Source organism: Anas acuta, chromosome 7, assembly GCF_963932015.1.
Source record: "Anas acuta chromosome 7, bAnaAcu1.1, whole genome shotgun sequence".
NCBI lineage: Eukaryota > Metazoa > Chordata > Aves > Anseriformes > Anatidae > Anas > Anas acuta.
The window spans coordinates 23,379,149-23,398,937 of record NC_088985.1 but is presented as its reverse complement, the minus strand read 5'-3'; the positions used below and the strand labels follow the sequence as shown (position 1 = coordinate 23,398,937).

General features: G+C 34.2%; 1 protein-coding gene across 8 annotated transcripts in view; it reads left to right on the top strand.

Annotated features, from left to right (window-relative positions):
- The window catches only part of ADGRA1 (adhesion G protein-coupled receptor A1), a 277,097-nt gene that overhangs the window by 145,841 nt on the left and 111,467 nt on the right, over positions 1-19,789 (top strand). For 5 of the 8 annotated variants that reach the window (XM_068688179.1, XM_068688176.1, XM_068688174.1 and 2 more), the window contains 4 exons: positions 1,841-2,039; positions 3,335-3,484; positions 6,776-6,937; positions 11,869-12,081. In XM_068688179.1, coding sequence (XP_068544280.1) covers positions 1,841-2,039; positions 3,335-3,484; positions 6,776-6,937; positions 11,869-12,081 — 724 coding nt within the window. Of the gene's footprint in view, positions 1-1,840; positions 2,040-3,334; positions 3,553-6,775; positions 6,938-11,868; positions 12,082-19,789 lie in introns of those variants that run through there. The other 3 variants (XM_068688175.1, XM_068688181.1, XM_068688182.1) reach the window with 3 other exon arrangements.

Genomic DNA, 19,789 nt, shown 5'->3' with positions numbered 1-19,789 from the left:
TTTTTTTACTGAAATAATATTTCATCTCAATTGAGTCAGAGTCAAAAGGAGAATATAATAATATTGTACATATTTCATTTTTTTGTGACAATCCTTTCATGTTTCATTTTGCATCAACTTTTCTCATCACATGAATTATTCTAGTGACAGTTAGCTATGACATAAAAATACTTTTCTCCTTACCTTTCCTTTTTAGAAACTAGGAAAACGTGTAAACTTAGCCCCAAACCTGTCTGTATATTATGTAACAATGTCCAAATGGATTTGCCTCTTATAACTAACAGGGATTTATATGTATGTTTGAGCAAACCTTGATTGTCAAGGTGTGTGCCAGTGTGAGGCAGAATTTTATTTTATTTTTTTCTGATTGGTTGCTTTCAGTCATTACATCAGTGCAATTAAAAACAAAACCACATCCTTTCCAGACATGCTGACTGGAAGATGATATTCTCTTTTTGTTTGATTTCTTTTAATTACCTAATCCTGCTATGTCCATACTAGCCTGGAAATGGCAATGGATAATGGATTTTCTTTTTCTTTAGACAAACAATCCCAGATGTGCAGTTCAAGAGAATGCAGCAGATATAAAAATAATAGTATTGCACAGTAGACACAAGAAATAAATAGAACAATTCTGGCTCCTCTTGAATTATTGTTTCTTTTCAAAGACTGTCTGTTTTGGCATAAATCATCATACATATCATAATCATACATATTAGTAGATAAATCATGTATACCTAATACTTAATTTTTGAGGGCTAGCTCCTTCATAAGACATAATCTCTACTCAAATTATGTTTATTGGTTTCTGATACATTCAGAATTTTTTGCTTCTCAGGGCTTTGCGGCAAAAAGGGCCTTGTGATATTGGGTCAAAATGCAAAGTAAGATTGTCATCTACATTTTGATTGTCATCTACCTTTTACAACATTTAGCAATAGTTGTTCTATGCTTAGTGGACTTTCTGCTCTGCTTTGTGCAACCTGCGAAGGTGAATGTAAGGAAAACACATCCCCTTCTCCTTCTCCTTCTCCTTCTCCTTCTCCTTCTCCTTCTCCTTCTCCTTCTCCTTCTCCTTCTCCTTCTCCTTCTCCTTCTCCTTCTCCTTCTCCTTCTCCTTCTCCTTCTCCTTCTCCTTCTCCTTCTCCTTCTCCTTCTCCTTCTCCTTCTCCTTCTCCTTCTCCTTCTCCTTCTCCTTCTCCTTCTCCTTCTCCTTCTCCTTCTCCTTCTCCTTCTCCTTCCTTCTCCTTCTCCTTCTCCTTCTCCTTCTCCTTCTCCTTCTCCTTCTCCTTCTCCTTCTCCTTCTCCTTCTCCTTCTCCTTCTCCTTCTCCTTCTCCTTCTCCTTCTCCTTCTCCTTCTCCTTCTCCTTCTCCTTCTCCTTCTCCTTCTCCTTCTCCTTCTCCTTCTCCTTCTCCTTCTCCTTCTCCTTCTCCTTCTCCTTCTCCTTCTCCTTCTCCTTCTCCTTCTCCTTCTCCTTCTCCTTCTCTTTCTCTTTCTCTTTCTCTTTCTCTTTCTCTTTCTCTTTCTCTTTCTCTTTCTCTTTCTCCCTGAACACCAAATACTTTCTTACAATTAATTCAGAATTAATGTGTGACCAGCCAGACTTCAGCCTGTATAAGTTTGACATTTTCCAAGGAAAAAAAGGAATTCATTGTAGAACATAAGGAGGTGAAATTTAAAATAGCTTTTTCCCCCCCCCCTTAAATATCATGCATATTATTGCTCTATTGTAAAATGCCTTTGAAAAGAAGATTTACACTGTGGGGTTTTTTTTGTTGTTGTTGTTGCTGCTTGCTGTTGTTGTTTTTTAAATTATTATTATTATTTTTATTATCATAGATGGCCCAAAACTTTGGCTGGGATAACTGCTTACCATCCCTGTCTTCAGTATTCATTTAACTCCATTGCCTTTCACAATGCTGCAGAAGAGTCTAAGGCATGGCGTAAATGTAATCGAACTGGACGCTGGGATGAAGAAAACTATTCTGAATGTCCTTATTCACAAGAAGTAACTCAAGTTCTTCATGCTTTCAGTCAGGTAATGTTATGAAATGCAGAGCTTCCTTTCTGGTTTTGGTACTGGTTTTACTGAATAGCTTGCAAGGAAATGTCTGTTCAGCCACAAGCTTGTGGTAGCTGGTAGCTGGCTTTTTTTTTTTTTCTTTTTTTTTTTTTGAAACACTTTTTTTTTTTTTCTCTGTGTGCCTGGAGACTAGATGACCATTAGTAATGTTGGCAGGGTCATCACTGTTTCATTTCAGTTCTTTCTTTGCCTACCCTTCCTGCATTTTTACTAGAAATACATTAATTTCTCTTGAAGTCCTATATCAGAGTTCTGTTGACTGGAATTTTGTTTTCCCACTGCTGTTGTCCCATAATATATTTAAACAAGCTGTGGAAATGAAGGCTACTTCAGAATGCCATTTTGATACCGTCCAAGGGAAGAAAAAAAAAAAAAAAGAAAAATAAGAGCAGTGGTGTGTGATGGTTAAGAGAGGATGAGGTAAAAATGCAAATTGATGAAAATGCACGAGGATAAAAGAGCACAACAGTGAATAGCATGGAGGATGGCATAGACCTATAACTTTTACCACTTCCAGTTTCCTTTGTAATTTTTTCCTAACTAGTAGTGCTAGATACCACAGGAAGTTTGTTTTCAAGTGTATTCCTATTTAAATAGGAATAATTACTGTATTAAGAGATCCCATAGAATTATAGGATAAGAAAATAATTCTGTTTGGTTTCTGCACTCCAGTAAATCCTCCTGCTCAAAGCAAGGTAAGCTATACAGTTAGGTCAGGTTTCTCAGGGCTTTAACTGCTTATATTTTCAAAACCTCTGAGGATGGAGGCTGCACAACCTCCATGGGAAACCTATTCTAATGCCTGACTATATCCTTACTGTAGAAAACATTTTCCTCATATCCAGTCTGAACTTATCTTTTGGCGTAGTAAAAACTATGCACCACTATGCACCACTGAACCCTCACTGATACCACTGTTGTTGTCATTAATGATCTAATTATATAGGCAAGGCAAGATTGTAGGCTGGTATAATGCTTTGAGGCTGGTTTGTTCCAGTCCAGAGAAAGCAGACATGCAAAAATTTTCAATATTTGTTGACATGTGGTGGTGTCTGGAGATGACAACAATGAAATCTGTGATGTAATGCTGAAAATACAATATTTCACTGAAATTTATGTTTATGGTACTAGTGATGCATATAACTCCATGTGAATTTATAGAAAGCATTATACAAATGGATGGGATCTCCAGTCTTTAGAGAACAAAGGTAGCTGATTTATTACACCTAGCAATTCTCATGTATTTTCAGATGCACATCAATTTGACGACTGTGCTTGAATTTTCCCGCCAGCTGACAGCCTACACGAGAGGTGCTTCCCACTTTGCGGATAAAATGGATGTAATATATTTGGCTTATATAATGGAAAAGTTAATTGTCTTCGTGGATGAAATTGAAGATGTAAGATATCTTCTGTATGCTGAAAAAAAATTAGAAGTGAAGTCTTCACAGATGGTCCTAATCTTAATGTATGCAGGCACACACTGAAGCTTCTAAAATTGCTTGCTGGTATTCTGGTTGCAAACATTCTGCATATACTGCTGTGTCTTTCTTTATGTGAGACAACTGAGCCATCTCATCTGATTGACAGAGGTGTTATTGCTAAGGAATAGAATTCAGTTTTCAATAAGCCATGGCTTTAGTTTTCTTTTTCGTTTTAATTTCCACCATGACTAACATATTAGAATGAACTCAAGGTGCTTCTCAAGCTGGCCACTTCTTTACCTTTATCTAGGAGTTACTCATGCTTCTTTTGTTTTCTTAACTGAGTTTTGAAAGCATGTAGAACTTCATGTAAAGAGAAGAAAATGTGTCTTGAAGTACAAATTTCCACAGACAATTTTAGCAAAGTCTATGGCATTTTTACAGGGAAGTCTAATCAAAGTATGCAAACCCCTATGGGAAAAATAAGTTTTTATAGAGAACAGTAATATTCATCATAGTTTTTACTGTTAATTGTCAGAGTAACTGCTTGCATTAGATTTCATAACCTGTATTTTTTGTACATATGATAGCTATAGTTAAAGCATTTGTTTTCTTTTGGTTTGGCAATGTTCATTCCATTCTGGCTTTGGGGATTGTAATAGTTAACATTTTAGTGACAATTTGAAAAAGCCTCCAACTTCAATTTCATCTTTATTCACCAGACCTAAAATGTTTTACTAAGTGCTCTCCAAGAATTGTTTCAAAGCTACAACTCTATTTCAACTTCCTAGTTCAAAATCCTGATAAGATCTTACTGCTTTCTGAATAAAAATAAAAATAATTTCCCACCCAAAAAGAAATATTTGGATTTATCCATAGAGTCTCTTTATTTTTCACATACTAGCAGTTGGTGCATTCCATTATGCATTAAAACTGAGCATCATCTGTAATCTCTTAGTTGATTTTCAAATAGGATTCATTTTCTGGTTTTCCGTACTAAAACAGCTCTATCACCACCACTTACCTCTACATTTGTAATTTCATAATCTCATATTGTTTTTGTAATTTAGAACATTCTCCTCATTTGTCTCTGTTGTCCTCTTCTATTTTGAACTTTATACCTTTCTCTCAAGTTCACTACGCAGGTTCTTTGTTCACTGAGCACTTTACTAACACTCATTTCTTAACTCTCAATCATAGGGTACCAACATACATGTAAAGTTCAAGTGTCAGTAACTTCACCCATGACATTTGAGTTATGGGATCAAAATTAATTTAATGTAGGGGAACATATGGACAAAGATAGGTTAATTTGGAACCAAGAGCTCAATAAATGGGATGAAAATGGGATGAAAATGGGATCAAAATAATTTAAAGTAGGGAAACATATGAACAAAGGTAGGTTAATTTGGAATGAACTAACAGCTCAAACAACAATTACCTAAAATCATTAGAAATCAAAGTAAATACATACAGGGAGGTTTTCTGTGATTTACCAAAATAGTTTTAAAACTGTTTTCTGGGAAGTGCCATTCCTAGCCAGCACTGGATTACACATTTTTAGAAGACCTAGCTGTACTTTGTCCCATCTGGTGGTTTACTTCTAAAGCAAGAAAGCTTCAACTGCTTTGGGGACATATTTGCAGTATACTGCAACTCATTACCAGGAAGATATTAGTCAAAAATTTTGTATTTTTTCATGTCATACCTTATACTCCAATAACACATTTAATTATAATATAAATTACTTTCTCTTTATTTCTCATCTTTTGTATATTTATAGTCTATTGTTCTGCCCTGAGTTAATTATTGCTTAGTTGATTAGTCTATGCTTTAATCTTTTCTCATAAATCGTTTCAGTCTCTTAATGTGTTTTATTATTATTCATTGTATCAATAACTCTATTTGTCACATTGTCAAATCCATCTAGAATTACCTGGTAATTACATTCTCAAAAATACATTAAATATTTCGGGAATAGTCACATAAAATTTCACACAGTCTCATTACTTCTCTCTTCTTTGAAATGCACGTGAAATGTATGTATTTTTTATTGAAAATGCAGAACTGACTTCATAAACTGTCATTCCTTAAACCATTTTCGTTATTGCTGAGTTTCTTTTTTTGTCTCACTGAATTATCTGTGCATTTGTCTTATTTTTATGCTTCTATTAGTTTGACTTTTTAACCTCTTGAGCTTTTTTTAAGCTGTATTTCCCTTGGTCATTTGTTTTCTGTTATATAACTTTGTATTCAGGTTTGTGTATCTTTGGCATATCTTTGTGTCTCATGTAACCATAAGCCTTCAAAAATAATGGTAATGTTAATTTTGAAATCTTTCTCAAAAAAACTTTTAAAATTTTAAAAAGTAAATATTTTAACTTCAGTGTGAAAACATCACCAAAATATTCACAGTGGTATTTATTCTTTCTAAATGTGATATACTAACAACATTTTGAAACACAGGCATACTTATTGAAAACTGCAAGGTATCACCAGGCACAGACAAGGATTTACATGTATCCTTGCCTAAAAATAGTTAGTCACTTCTAAGAGGAGTTAGTTGCAAGAGTGAATCAAAACACACAAAGCTACAAGCCCATACTTTCACCAATTTCACACAGGTTCCTCATTACCAGGAAGATGTACATGTATTAGCCCAAAATTTTGTATTTTTTCATGTCATGCATTTATTCTCCAATAATACATTTAATTATAATATAAACTTCCTCTTCTTATTTTTCACCTTTTGTTTATTTATGTTATTCTGCTGTCAGTTAATTACAGATGTATCAGCACCTGAGTTAAATCTCAAATATATCTACAAACTATATCTATATGTCTATAACAATTTTTTTTTCCAAATATATTCCCTTTCCCACCCCCAAAGGTTCTTTTATTAACCATGAAACAATTCTTTAGAGAGGTTTGGCCAGTTTTGCTTAGTTTAAGAAAGAGGTTAATTATTCTGGGATTGCATTTTTCACACAATGAGAGACATTGGTATTTGTGGTGCATCTTGACGTTAAGCTTTAAAATTGTGAACCAAAAAGCTTTTCTTTGAAAGCAGTAGCATTTTTCTTTCATTGCCATCAATTTTGCAGTCCATTTACTTTTCTTAACAGAATCAAAAGTATCTTTGAATGATGGCTACTAAGAATACAATGCCTACTTTTAGTTGTACTCCTGTGCACTTATATTCTATTTTTATGTCTTGTAGAAAATACTGTGTTGTTTTTTTTTTTCTTTGTTTGTTTTATCATTCAGATTGGGGATGCTCTCATTGAAATTGCTAGCAATATAATGTTGGTTGATGATCATGTGTTGTGGATGGCTCAAAAAGAAGACAAAGCCTGCACCAGGATTGTACGATGTGTGGAACATATTGCAAATCAAGCACTGACCAGCAACATTCAAGTTATATCAAAGGTATTTCATAAAATTACAAAGATTTTTTGTAAAAAAATATTTTTAGATGTTATTTTTCTTCACAATTTTTACTACTGACTTGTATGCAGAGAAGGAGGGCAAGACTGTATAAACTAGGTACACAGAATAGTATGTAGATACACTTGGATTGTTGTGTTTTTGTTTGTTTGTTTGTTTGTTTGTTTGTTTTTTTCTGAATATCACTAATTGTATTAAAAATTGATTTTCCTGAATTTGATTTAATGCATCCATACAATAGACTGTTCACAACTTCATATTTCTAGTGTTCTTAGTATTCACTCAGTTTCTATTTTTCACTGTAGTATCTGGGTTTATTTTGAAAGGGATAAATTGAGTGAAAGTTTTTTAATAAGAGCAAAGACAACATGCTCCCTTGTCACCTAAAGTTTTTAATATGCCTTTCAGAGAGGAGTTTAGAGAACACATGCTTAAAGAATTTACAAAATATACAAAAAAAAAAAAAAACAACTTGTCATAAAGATTACTAATTTGCAGATATTTTTAGTTATTTAGAAGCAACCTGGAGCAGGATGAAGTAACTGTTTTTGTTTTTTTTTCCCTTGGTCTTGACTTACATGATGAATTTGACATTTGGATACTGAAGGGTTCTCATTTGATACTGAGAAACTGTCTGTTTCAATGTCGAAAACTTAGAAATGCATCTAAAACTTGAAAGTTATCTTTATCAGAGTTTTAGTTAAATATTTCGAAGTGTTATTGCTCCATGGGTTCACTTGCCTGCTTTCTTGATTTTAAACAACCTTTATTATTTATTATTTTCTCACTGTCCAATGCAGTTGAGAAATGCAGGTGAAGCTACTAGAGGTGAATTCAGTTTTAGTTTCAGATATGCAATAAAGTATATTAAAAAAAAAAAAAAGCTGAACTTAACAGCATAATGGCCTTAGTCCCCTCTCTGTATAATTTTAGAAAATCAATCTTTCCACTTGCAGAATAAAGTGATAAAACACATTGGATAGTTTTGGTTTTCTTTTTTTCTTTTTTCTTTTTTTTTTTTTTTTTAGAAGAATAAAATAATATTATTATAAAAATAATTTTAAAAGAAAATATCTACATAAAATAATCAAGTTTGCTACAAATATTGATATCAATGAATGATGCCTTTATGATTTGCCTTTTAGAAGTCTTTTGCAATGTTTTCTGCAATGTCTTTTGCAAATTTGCTAGGGGTTCTCTATTGCTTCATACAGAACAGTTGAGTGCAATTTGTAAATAAACAAGGCTATGAAGTTTTTTTTGGTGTTATCTTCTCAAATATCAAACACTTCTGGTCCTTCTGGAGGCTAACCAGCAAACTTCATGCAGAAATTGCGTCTGCTTTCTTTATTTTAGAAAATGTCATATAAAACCCCCAAATCTTAAGTAACTACTACTTCATAATAAGGTTCCTGAAAAAAATGGACCTCAATAAGCTGTGACAATTGTATATCATATGCACAACTGTGTTCCCTGTATGTTGAAAAGCCACCTGGGAGTAAATTCTGCTGTTACTCCTTTATCATTTGTGAAAGACAAAAATGGTTTTCGAGTTCCATAAAGTTGTGGAATGACTAATTTCAAGGTCAGAAAAATGCCATGACTGACACCCTCATTTAGACCTTCTTAAATCTCATTTGATAGATACATTCTAGAGGTATATATTGCACACATATACTTAAAGCTACTAAAATTATACTTTATTATTACATAGTTATACTTTATTATATTAAAATTATACTTTAATAATCATGTAACAGTTAAAATTAAAACAAAATATTATTTTTCAGTATGTTATTTAAAATTTTAGAGAAGTACTGTGGAAAAGAAGTTTATGTCAGGGTGGCCTGAGGGCCTGGGTCTCCCCTGTGGGTGGCAGGGCTGGCCTTGCCAGCCGGGGCCTTTTCCACTGCCCCCAGACAGGGAGCAGGGCAGGGCAGGGTTGCCCCAGCCCAGGCACATGTCTTCAGTGGTGGTGATGAGCCCAAGCAGGGATCATAACGCTGCTAGTCCCTGTGAGGCCTGCTGATGGCAACTGGGCCAGGTCGCAGCCCTGTGATTGCCAGGCTCGGCTGTGGCAAGGAGGCTGATCCCTGGTCAGTGGCAGGCCTGGGGCAACATGGCTGGCTGGTGGCCAGATTGTGACACAGTCACCACACTGCTCAGGCAGGCATCGGTATTGTTCTGAGGTGCTTTTTCACTCTAGCACATATTTCTGTGTTTAGCTGTCAGATGTGCAATATGAGAAGGAAGCCTTCCCATGGATGACAAAACGTAACTCTGTAGTCCTGTCAGGAGAGTGTAGCTGCCTTCGAACCAGCCTCTGAAGAGTTTTAATTTTACTCTCTGCCTGATGAAACTTTCAGAATATTTTAGGCTAATTGCAAAGTTTTTGATTGGTTGGTTGGGTGCTTTTGTGCTTTCACTTTGCTCTCTTCAGTGCTGTTCACAGCTTACCCCTGTAAGGAAACCCTTTGGCCATTCTGCAGTGTGGTGCTTTTATGTGAAACTTAGGAAATGGGCTCCACATTAGCATTTTCTATATCTGCAACACTTATATAAAATTAACTTGTGTTGTTGTTTCCTAACACGCACCTTTCTGACTGTTGCTTGTTTCCATGGATATTTTTTCTCTGTGTTCATCTGTATCAATTTAAAGCTCGTTTTAGAGTGCTATGTAAGGAAAACTGTTTTGCGTTCTGTTTTATGCATTTCTGTATGCTGAGAATGGTGTGTTCATATTATTTGAATGTTGTCAGACCTTTATAGGATTATTTGTGGAGTGAAAAGATTTATGTTTAAAGAATTTCCTACTCAATTTAAAAAAAACAAAACAAAAACAAAAACAAAACAAAACAAAACAAAACAAAAAACATGGATATTACATGTGAAATCACCTGAATCCTCTATACAGTATTATCTAGCTAACATTTGCTTATTAACCTTCATCTCACAAATGTGTAGTAGGAAACCAGTGCTATTCCATTCTACAGCAGAAATTTGGATTTCTGAATACTTAAATGGCTATTGCCAGGGTTCAAGAACATGTGTTTCCACACAGAAGTTTTAACTGAGGCAAGTAGCTTGATTCTGGTGATGTGTATCACCAAGCTGAGTGGTGCAGTTGATACAACAGAAGGAAAGGATGCCATCCAAAGGGGCCTGGACAAGCTTGGGAAGTGGACCCATGTGAACCTAGTGAGGTTCAACAAGTCTAAGAGCAAGGTGCTGCACCTCCATCGGGGCAGTCCTGGCAATGAGTAGAGACTGTGAGAAGAACTCACTGAGAGCAGCCCTGCAGAGAAGGACTTTGGGGTTCTGGTGGATGAAAAGCTCAACATGAGTCAGTAGTGCATGCTTGCAGCCCATAATGCCAACTGCATCCTGGGCTGCATCTACAGAGGGGCGGCCAACAGTAGAGGAAGGTGATTTTCCCCCTCTGCTCTGCCCATGTGAGTTCCCAGTTGGAGTACTGTGTCCAGGTCTGGGGCCCCAAGTACAAGAAGGTTGTTGATCTGTTAGAACGGGTCCAGGGGAGGGCCACAAAGATGACCAGAAGGCTGGAGCACCACTCCTATGAAGAGAGAATGAGAGAGCTGGGGCTGTTTGGCCTACAGGGTAGACTCTGGGGTGACCTTATTGCAGCCTATGAATACTTAAAGGGGGCTTATAAAAAAAGATAGGAAGTGACTTTTTGCTCAATCAGATAATGACAGGACAAGGGGGAATGGTTTTAAACTAAGAGAAGGGAGATTTAGATTAGAGGTTAGGAAGAAATTCTTCACATAAAGGGTGGTGAGGCACTGAAACAGGTTGTCCAGAGGGCTTGTGGATGGGGTGTTCAAGACCAGGTTGGATGAGTCCCAGACCAACCTGATCTAGTGGGTGGCATCCCTGCCCATGGTGGTGTGTATGTGTGAAACTAGATGATCTTCCATGTCCCTTCCAACTCTAGCCATTCTATGATTCTATGTTAACAGTATTCTGCAAACATGATAATGAAACGTGATCTGCAAAAATAAAAAAATATAGAATCATAGAATCATAGAATATCCTGAGTTGGAAGGGACCCTTAAGGATCATCAAGTCCAACTCTTGACACCGCACAGGTCTACCCAAGTTCAGACCATGTGACTAAGTGCACAGTCCAATCTCTTCTTAAATTCAGTCAGGCTCGGTGCAGTGACCACTTCCCTGGGGAGCCTGTTCCAGTGTGCAACCACTCTCTCTGTGAAGAACCCCTTCCTGATGTCCAGCCTAAACTTCCCCTGCCTCAGCTTAACTCCATTCCCGCGGGTCCTGTCGCTGGTGTTAATGGAGAAAAGGTCTCCTGCCTCTCGACACCCCCTTACGAGGAAGTTGTAGACTGCGATGAGGTCTCCCCTCAGCCTCCTCCTTTTTTTATATATATATAAAAAAAAAATCAGAAATCAATCAGTCCACACAACAAATAGCTAAGCATGTTTCTGTTTCACTTTTGAGGCAGAGAGCACATCCTTGCCCGTTTTTTAAATAATTCCTACTACTGCAGTTACTAATTCACTTCATATGTATATGCTTTAAATTGGGATTAAGTCTGTTGAAGCTGATAATGACACAGTCACAAAACTGATACAAATTGAGAGACAAATTAAGTCCTTTTGTATATTTACTTGCTATCCTGTCTGTTTTTATTTATCCCTAAGGAATTTTCAAGCAAACCCTATGTACTATTGTAGAATTCTAGATCTTTTTTTTATTTTTTAAATAAATTCAGTTTTCTTTCTTTCACATATGCATGTGTATGGAAAGCAAATTGTACGTGTACATGTACGTGCACAATCCTTTATAACATACGTACAGTAAATACAAAATGCATGTATAATGTAATTACGCTTAATGAGTTAGCAACATACCTGCATCTTTCTTGACAGGTATCTCATAATATTGCTCTGGAGGCCTTTATGATCAAGCCATCAAGTTTCATAGGAATGACTTGCACTGCTTTCCAGAAAATATCTGCAAATTCTAACAAGTTGGTACATGATTTGGGAAGCTGGGAAGCAGATCCCCATTCTGATCAACATTTAAATTTCAAGTGCAACACTGGCAATCTGAATAGTTCCTTGGTGAATTCTTCTACCAGGGTAAGTCAGTACAGTCGTGAATACAACTTAAGTATTTTAATGTGTTTTGAGTAGAACCTTTAAGCAGAGTACTGATTTGATAAATGTATTTTATGGGTTGTTGGTGTTGTAAACTGGTTTATAATTTCAACATTTAAGTATCCATAAACTAGTGTATTGGGTGCATAATATTTTGTTGTGCTAACAGATATCCACAAATATAATCAGGAAGAATGAAGGAATGCAGGATGTGAATAGAAGTGAGTAAATGTCTTGTGCATTCTGTGTCTGGGTCAGTTCTGCAAACAGTTCTGACCCAGAACAGTTCTGCAAACTTTACAATGTATAAGCAACATATTTGAAGTAATACAGGAATATTTGTTTTAGTGAGGTGCTCTCTGGATTTCATATTTCAGAAATTTGTTAGTCTAGGGAAATTATCTTTACTTCCGCTAAATAATATTACATTCTCTATTTTCTGAACTATATACAGAGGGAGAGTGTTACATTGCAGTTTTTGAGTAGTAGCCCAAGAAATACAATAACAAATAAGCCTTTTAATAGAATGTACTGTTATTATCAAATAATGAAGTGGAACAATTAAATTCTGATCTAGCAGGAAATGGAATTTTACATTTGACTGAGCATGTTATTAAATTTAAGTATTGCAGAGTTTAATTTTTGTTATCCATCAGCTGAATCTCAGTTTAATAGGCTTATTTCTTTAAATACTTAGTATGACAAAATGATACTTTTCTGGATAATACTACCAGTGTATTGAACTTTGAAAGTATTTTGATTAAAGTTATTTTCTCTCTGTTGCATTTTAATCTTCTATAAAGATTAGGCAGTGATGTAGTAGTTTGTGCTTTCAGGGTCTTCTAGTAAAAAAGAGCCATTCTTAATAATGGAAGAATTTGTTAAAATTTGTTACTGCAATGTAATTCATTTCCTCTGTGGACAGTGTTAACATCTCTGTCTATAAGATAACATAGACAGTTGTCTCTTAAAAGAGACATACGGAAGAGGAAAACCAAGTATCAGAGATCTAAAAGAAGATTTCTGCAAGAAGCAACCCTGAAATGCTCTGCAATGTATGGGATATGTTTTGTCAGTATGGGATATGTATGGGATAGTTTTATCAGTACAGAAATATACGTGGAATTACGTAATTTGGAAAGTTTTCTTTATCATCTGTACCAATATTGTTGTTTCAGAAACTGAGTAACAGCATTTCTAGTAAATGCATTTCTTGAAAGTTTGATGTTCAAGTACTGGTGTCTCTCTCCTCTTAAAATTAATTGTATCATAAATACAAGTTTCCCATCTCTCATATCAGCATTCATATACCAAATACACAGAGCAAGGCAGAATATATGTTTGAAACCCTTTCTAAAGTGTTAGCAGAAAGTTACCCTATAAACAGCTCAGTAAAATCTTTCCTAATGTATTTTGAACCTACCTGAGTTTATACAACGTACAGAAGGGAGACTACTACGTATCCAGAGGAAGAAGTTAGAATGTAGAAAGGAAACTTACTTCCATGCAAAGAAATTTTAAACTAATTGATATTTATTCTGGCAGAAGTCACGTTATTAGATAGATCACTAGTTATCACGTGTGTGAATTTGTACATTTTGTAACAGCGCATTACAGGAGATTCAACTAAATATTAGTTTCACGGCTTTAGGTTTTAGCACTAAATGTGCTCAGGTTTTAAATGAGAAATGTGAATAAATAGAATACATTCCTTTAACCAAATCCTGAAAAACAAGGGGTTTCTATTAATTTTTGTTCTCTGAAACTTTTTGGCTAAGAATTCCTTTAATTTATTCTCAAATGAGTTGCATTCCTTCTGTTATTTTCTTCACTGTTTAATAGAACAATCTGTAGAAATGTAAATGATAACAGAAAATAGGATTCTTTATCATCATCCACAAGCAAAATTATTTCTGTATATTCTCAGAGGAGACAAACAGTAAACCTACCTGAGTGTGCCATGCAAAATTAGGAAAATAGAGAATTTGTGATGGAGGTGGGAGTTCCTAGTTTCCAATGTTTAGTCACTGTATTTTAAAGTACTCATTACTCTATTTAGAATGCCATTTTAGATGATGAACTTATTCTTAGAATCTTTCTCTATTTAGCACAGGATTAATCATAAAGAAGAAAAATAATCTGGTGAAAATCACCAAGTACAAATGGTGATTATAACTTTAATTTACTTCTAATAAAAGCATAAAAAGTTGTGCTTAAAAAATCTTATTAAATGAGAATGTTTACATTGGTTTGTGGTAAAATTTGTAGCCCTCTTCAAATGTACAATATTGTAAATCATCTGCTTACTAAGCATAAACAATTGTTTATGCCGTCTGTCTTTTGATAGCCAATTGTACTAATGAATTTTTAAAAGCTCATAAAGCAATTAGTGGACAGGTGATGGGAGAGAACTGAAACAGATGATCACAAACTCTCCTAATAACACAAACTTTTGTAGTTTGCCCATAGTGATATTTTCAGGCACTTGTACAAATGGATATAAATTTAGTCAGTAGCTGTCTGTTCATTTTTTAGAGTTTAGATGCAGATCTAAAATCCTATTTCTGCCATCAGTAGTGGACAGCTTTCACTGCCCAACTGGACTCCTGGATGAAAAAAAAAAAAAAAAAAAAAAGGCTCGGTATCACAGAATCACAGAATTTCTAGGCTGGAAGAGACCTCAAGATAATATAGCTTCCTGTTTTATGATACAGTGGCTTGTAGTTTGATACTGTGGTCATTTCCATCTCTCTTAAATTGGCTTAATGGCATCTTCCCAGCCCAAGACTCCAGTTTAAGATCATGTTACAAAGTGCTTCCAAAACACTGTCCCATGACCTGACTGTGCTGTATGGATAGCACAACAGTGGCACACAAATAGGTCTGCTGTAACATTTGAACTCAATGTGAGAACAGCTTATGAAATTTTATTACCACTGAATATGATTCCATCGTCTGGTTTCCATCAGACCAGTAGTCTGGACCTAATCCCTGTTCTAGTCTGATCCTGGAAATTATCTCCATTGTGTAAAGAGATCACTTATACAGTTAATCCTTCCTCTACCTCACTAAAATGTCAACATAAAGTGAATTTTTAAGCCTCCTGTGTATCACAGACAAACATGTATTTTATAGGGGACTGTAGACTCAGTATTCACACTTGGACTTTGAGGAAATAATTTTATTAATGTAATTTACAGTTTCAGCTTCATTGCTTGTTTAAAAAAACTTGTTAAATAAAAAGTTTAGTTTTTCATCTGACACAGGACTGAATTCAAAGGAGCAAACATAGCCTGTATGTATATAATCCCTAATTTCTGAAATTCAAGTTCCACATAATACGTTCCATGCATTCTGTTTAACTTTTCAATTCTGTTTACTTCTTTTATTTTTTCTGAGCCAGAGTGGCCTTTTGATTTGTCAGATTGCATTACAGGTGATGTCCATATGCTAAAACGTTAAAGGTTAAATTGGTACTATGTTTGGTAGTAGATATGCTAATCGTGAAGAAAAATTCTGAAGTTCTTTGGGAAAATCCTATGATCACTTGCTTATACCACTTTCAGTCATTATACAATTTTAGAAATATTCTTGTTACTGAAAAATATACGATCAGTATGTAAATATATATATATATATATTATTGCATAAAATCAATATGAATGTCAGATCATACAGAAAATCTATAAAATTATAGTAAGTTCATATGTAAAGGTTAATAGGATTGCCAAAAATAACTTAATGCAAGGATTTCCACTGCCAGCCACTACTTTGGGCTAGCACAGAAAGTCCCAAAGAGGAACTGTGAAGGAAAAAGTCTTAAGCTGTATAAGACCTATTTCCTAATAGGTGTTATAATGAAAGTGCCTTTCACTGCAATTCAGTGTATGTAAAATTCTCAGAATCTTTATAGATAATTAATTGTATCCATTTAGAAGCTGCCTAGTAGACTGTGGAATAATTAACTTTCTCATTAATGCAGAAACTAAGTCTTATATAAATAATAATTATGATTTATACTGGAAATGTCAAAGCCAGACTATTAGATGTGCAGTTAGGATTTTGGTAATTTTGGTGATTACCAGTGGATTCCAAAATGATTTCCTATGGTATTTCTACAAAAACAAGTAGTTTTGACTCTAAGATTTGAACAGTACCTGCAGTGACAGCATTTAAAAACTTATCTTCCAGCTTGTTAGATTATATATTTTCATGAACAGACATGTATATGTATTTTAATTACCTGTGAACCTGTTTAAGGAAAGTATTTTCATTCAAGCATGTTCTTAGTGTTATTAACTTCATTGAGTTGCTTATACATTAAAGATACTCTTTTGAAATTTTCAGGGCAATAAGATAGCTAAGGAAATCTAACATTTTAAGTAATGTGTAGAATTTGTGAACTCAATTAAAATGTAAATGAAAATAATTTCAGCAACTTTCACAGGAATTATCTGCTTTTAACTAGTTTTTCTGGTCCAGTCTGGACATGTTCTCCCAGTCTGGATATCTCTTCATTCACTTCTACACTAAAAAGATTACAAGACACTGAAACACATTTGTGCAGAGAAGATTCACATAGCAATTTTGCGTAACCACATACATCTTTTTTACAAAATACAACCTGAAATACCCAACAAAATACTGCTATACTACCTACAATATATCAGTTGGATCATGCTACACTATATCATTAGGATCATTCTGTACTTCTTCTTCTAGAGTGTCATACATGTAGCATGAATTATGTTATCAACATTTCCAACATGATTTTCTATCATTTCCCGGCATACATCACTTTTTAGAGAGAATCATGGCACTTCTCTCATCAAATATGATGAACTTTGAGTATGTCTGTGTAAATCATGTAACAGAATACTACAAGATTATCCTTTTTTTTTTTTTTTTTTTTTTTTTTCTTTTCTTTCTTAATCTCTACCTTTTATGACTGCAGAAATAAATAAAAAACTGCCTAGTGGAGCAGGACACCACCAAAAAAAAAAAAAAAAGCTATTTTCTCAGTTTACATGTATGGCGTATTACCATGGCTTTGGCTCAATTCTGATGGACATAACATCATAGTTTATTTGGGTTTCAAAGTATCATTTCTCCAAGTATTGCAAAAAAAATCGTGATTGTATATCCATACCAAGACACTTCATTTTACACACTAGAGTTTGTCCCGTTCATTTTGCTTTGGGAATTGTCTACTTTTGCCCATTTTCCTTTTCATCTGCCCTTTTCTTTGTGTGCTATGGCACACAAAGCATTTTGCTTTTCTTATATTGGATATTGATATTGGTTTGGGAATTTGCTCTGGGAACTTATTCCCATAAGTTTGCTTGGATGTAAATTCTTTATATTGATTTTAGAGTAACCATTCTAGGTCTGTTTCTTCTTACTCTGTGGATAGTTTGTTTGTACTGTCACAAAGGTATATCTTTATGTAATAACGAGATTTTAAAGTTTATTCTATTTAACCTGCTTCCATTCCTGAACATTTATTCTATATACTTTTTGTTTTTAAAATTTAGTTTTAAGTATTATCCTATAGTGACTTTTATTGTGACTTAGAATCTACCCAGACATATAGTATCTATTTATTCAATATTCTGAATGACCATATTCATTATAATTACTTTTTAAAATACTGTTTTTACATTATTCTTCATTCTTATACGTGAAATCTGGGAGATACATAAAAGTCCAGAAAAGTCACTGCTGGTAGCTCTCTTATTAAAGCCATTTTTTCATTGTTTTAAAATAAAATCTGTATCAACTGGAAACATTTAGTACTAAGAAAAGATCAGGGAAGAATTTCCACTTATTTTTAATTACAGCCATGTAACATAGGAACTAGTATTTTCTGTGCAGGTATGAATTTGCTTGAAGGTGAGCAGTGATTGTACACTGAGTACTAGCTATAGAAAAAAGTAAAGTGTCTGACATTCAATTGGTTGGGTGGGTTTAACTTCAAAATCAAACCCAAACAAGACAAACTGTCCCTATCTTTCTTCTTACAAAATCCTCAAATCAGACATTTGCATATCTGTACTTTTTACTACTATTCCTTCTCAAAAAATGTCTTTATTTATGTCTCTCATGACATCTTCAGTATACATATAGTTTGGTGTCCTGCATTCAGTATGCTTTCTTTACTCTGCACATACTGCCAATGTGTTTTATGATGTGAAAGGCTATGCTGCTATTTCTAAACATGCAGAAAATGAAATAGTGTCAAAATACTATCTATGCATGTGCAACAATGTCAAATATAGTAGGTACACAGAAGGGTTTCTACAATTCTGACATTTGTTTAACATATACTAATGCAATGAATGCACATTAGGTTCTCTTAAAGTAGGAAAAATGTATCATTTTTTTTCCTATTTTATATGTGGTTTCTGCATAAAACAAACTTTAAAATGTTTCATTACAAGTTCATGTCACTCTTCACTTATCATGCCCTGTCTTCAGCAGATTAAGACTTAACTCTGCAAATTACATCAGTCACCTGGATGTGTTTTCTGTATTTCACTGTTTATGGTATTGATGTTTCTGATACATATATTATGTTTAAAACTTATATATTTTAACTGATACTAAGTTCTCCATTAATGCTATGTACAGTTTGGATTTTTAATTTGTGTACCTATGAAGAAGAACAAAAGGACTTGGAAAGTTACCAATTTGTGATATAAAAAACTGTTATTTCAACTCACATTTGCTTTCCTGTGAAACAATCTTCTGTTTCTGGACAGGCACTAGTCGTATTGATTTTATGTATGCATTCAATATATATCTAAGAAAGATGCTCTCACTTTCTCATCCACCAGGTTTTCTTCTGATTTTCTGCACCATCCTTGTTATGGAAAAGTTCTCTTTGGGACTTCCCAAAGGGCATTATAAGATTAGTTCCTTTGTTTCTAACAAAGGAAGCAAAATTATCAGACTTCCTCATATACATTCCGCTGTTTAATAATAGTTCGTATACTAATTAAGATAAATCTTGTAACAGAAACACATTGACAATGTAACAAATAATGCAGTACATTAATTGTTAGATTATATTTTAAGTTGATTTAGTGGCTTGAAGATAATAATAAGTATAATACTGAGAGTACTAGCAAAATTCCTGGCTGTGCATTCACTTTTGAGAAATTATACTTGAACTCTAATTTTGCTATTATACTAATAAACTGTTCTATTTTTATAGCTCTGTAAAATACAAAGTTCAATACTTTCAACTACTGTTTTCTAAAATCTTTTTTTAAATGCTTACTTAACTTTCACTGAGAAATTCTGAAACCTTCAGAGAGAACATACCTCAGCATCCAATAAATACTTATAATTCATTACTCAAAACATTTTTCACCACATGTTTAACTGAGCATTACCTGTTTTTGCTGCTAGAGAAGACATTTTCGGTTTCTAAACAGATAATTTTAGTAACTATAGAAATATATATAACTTTTTTGTTTGTTTGTTTGTTTTTCTGGGTTGGTTTAATTCCTCTTGGCTTATTTTGTTGGTTATGGATTGATTATAGTTGATTATTTGTTGGTTATAGTTTGATTTAATAAAAAAAATGATTACAATAAAGAGTTCACTAAAATAGATTACTTTGAAAATTAGCAGGTGATATGGCTAGAAATGTTTTCTGAGTGTGGGTTCTCCTTCTAGAAATGTA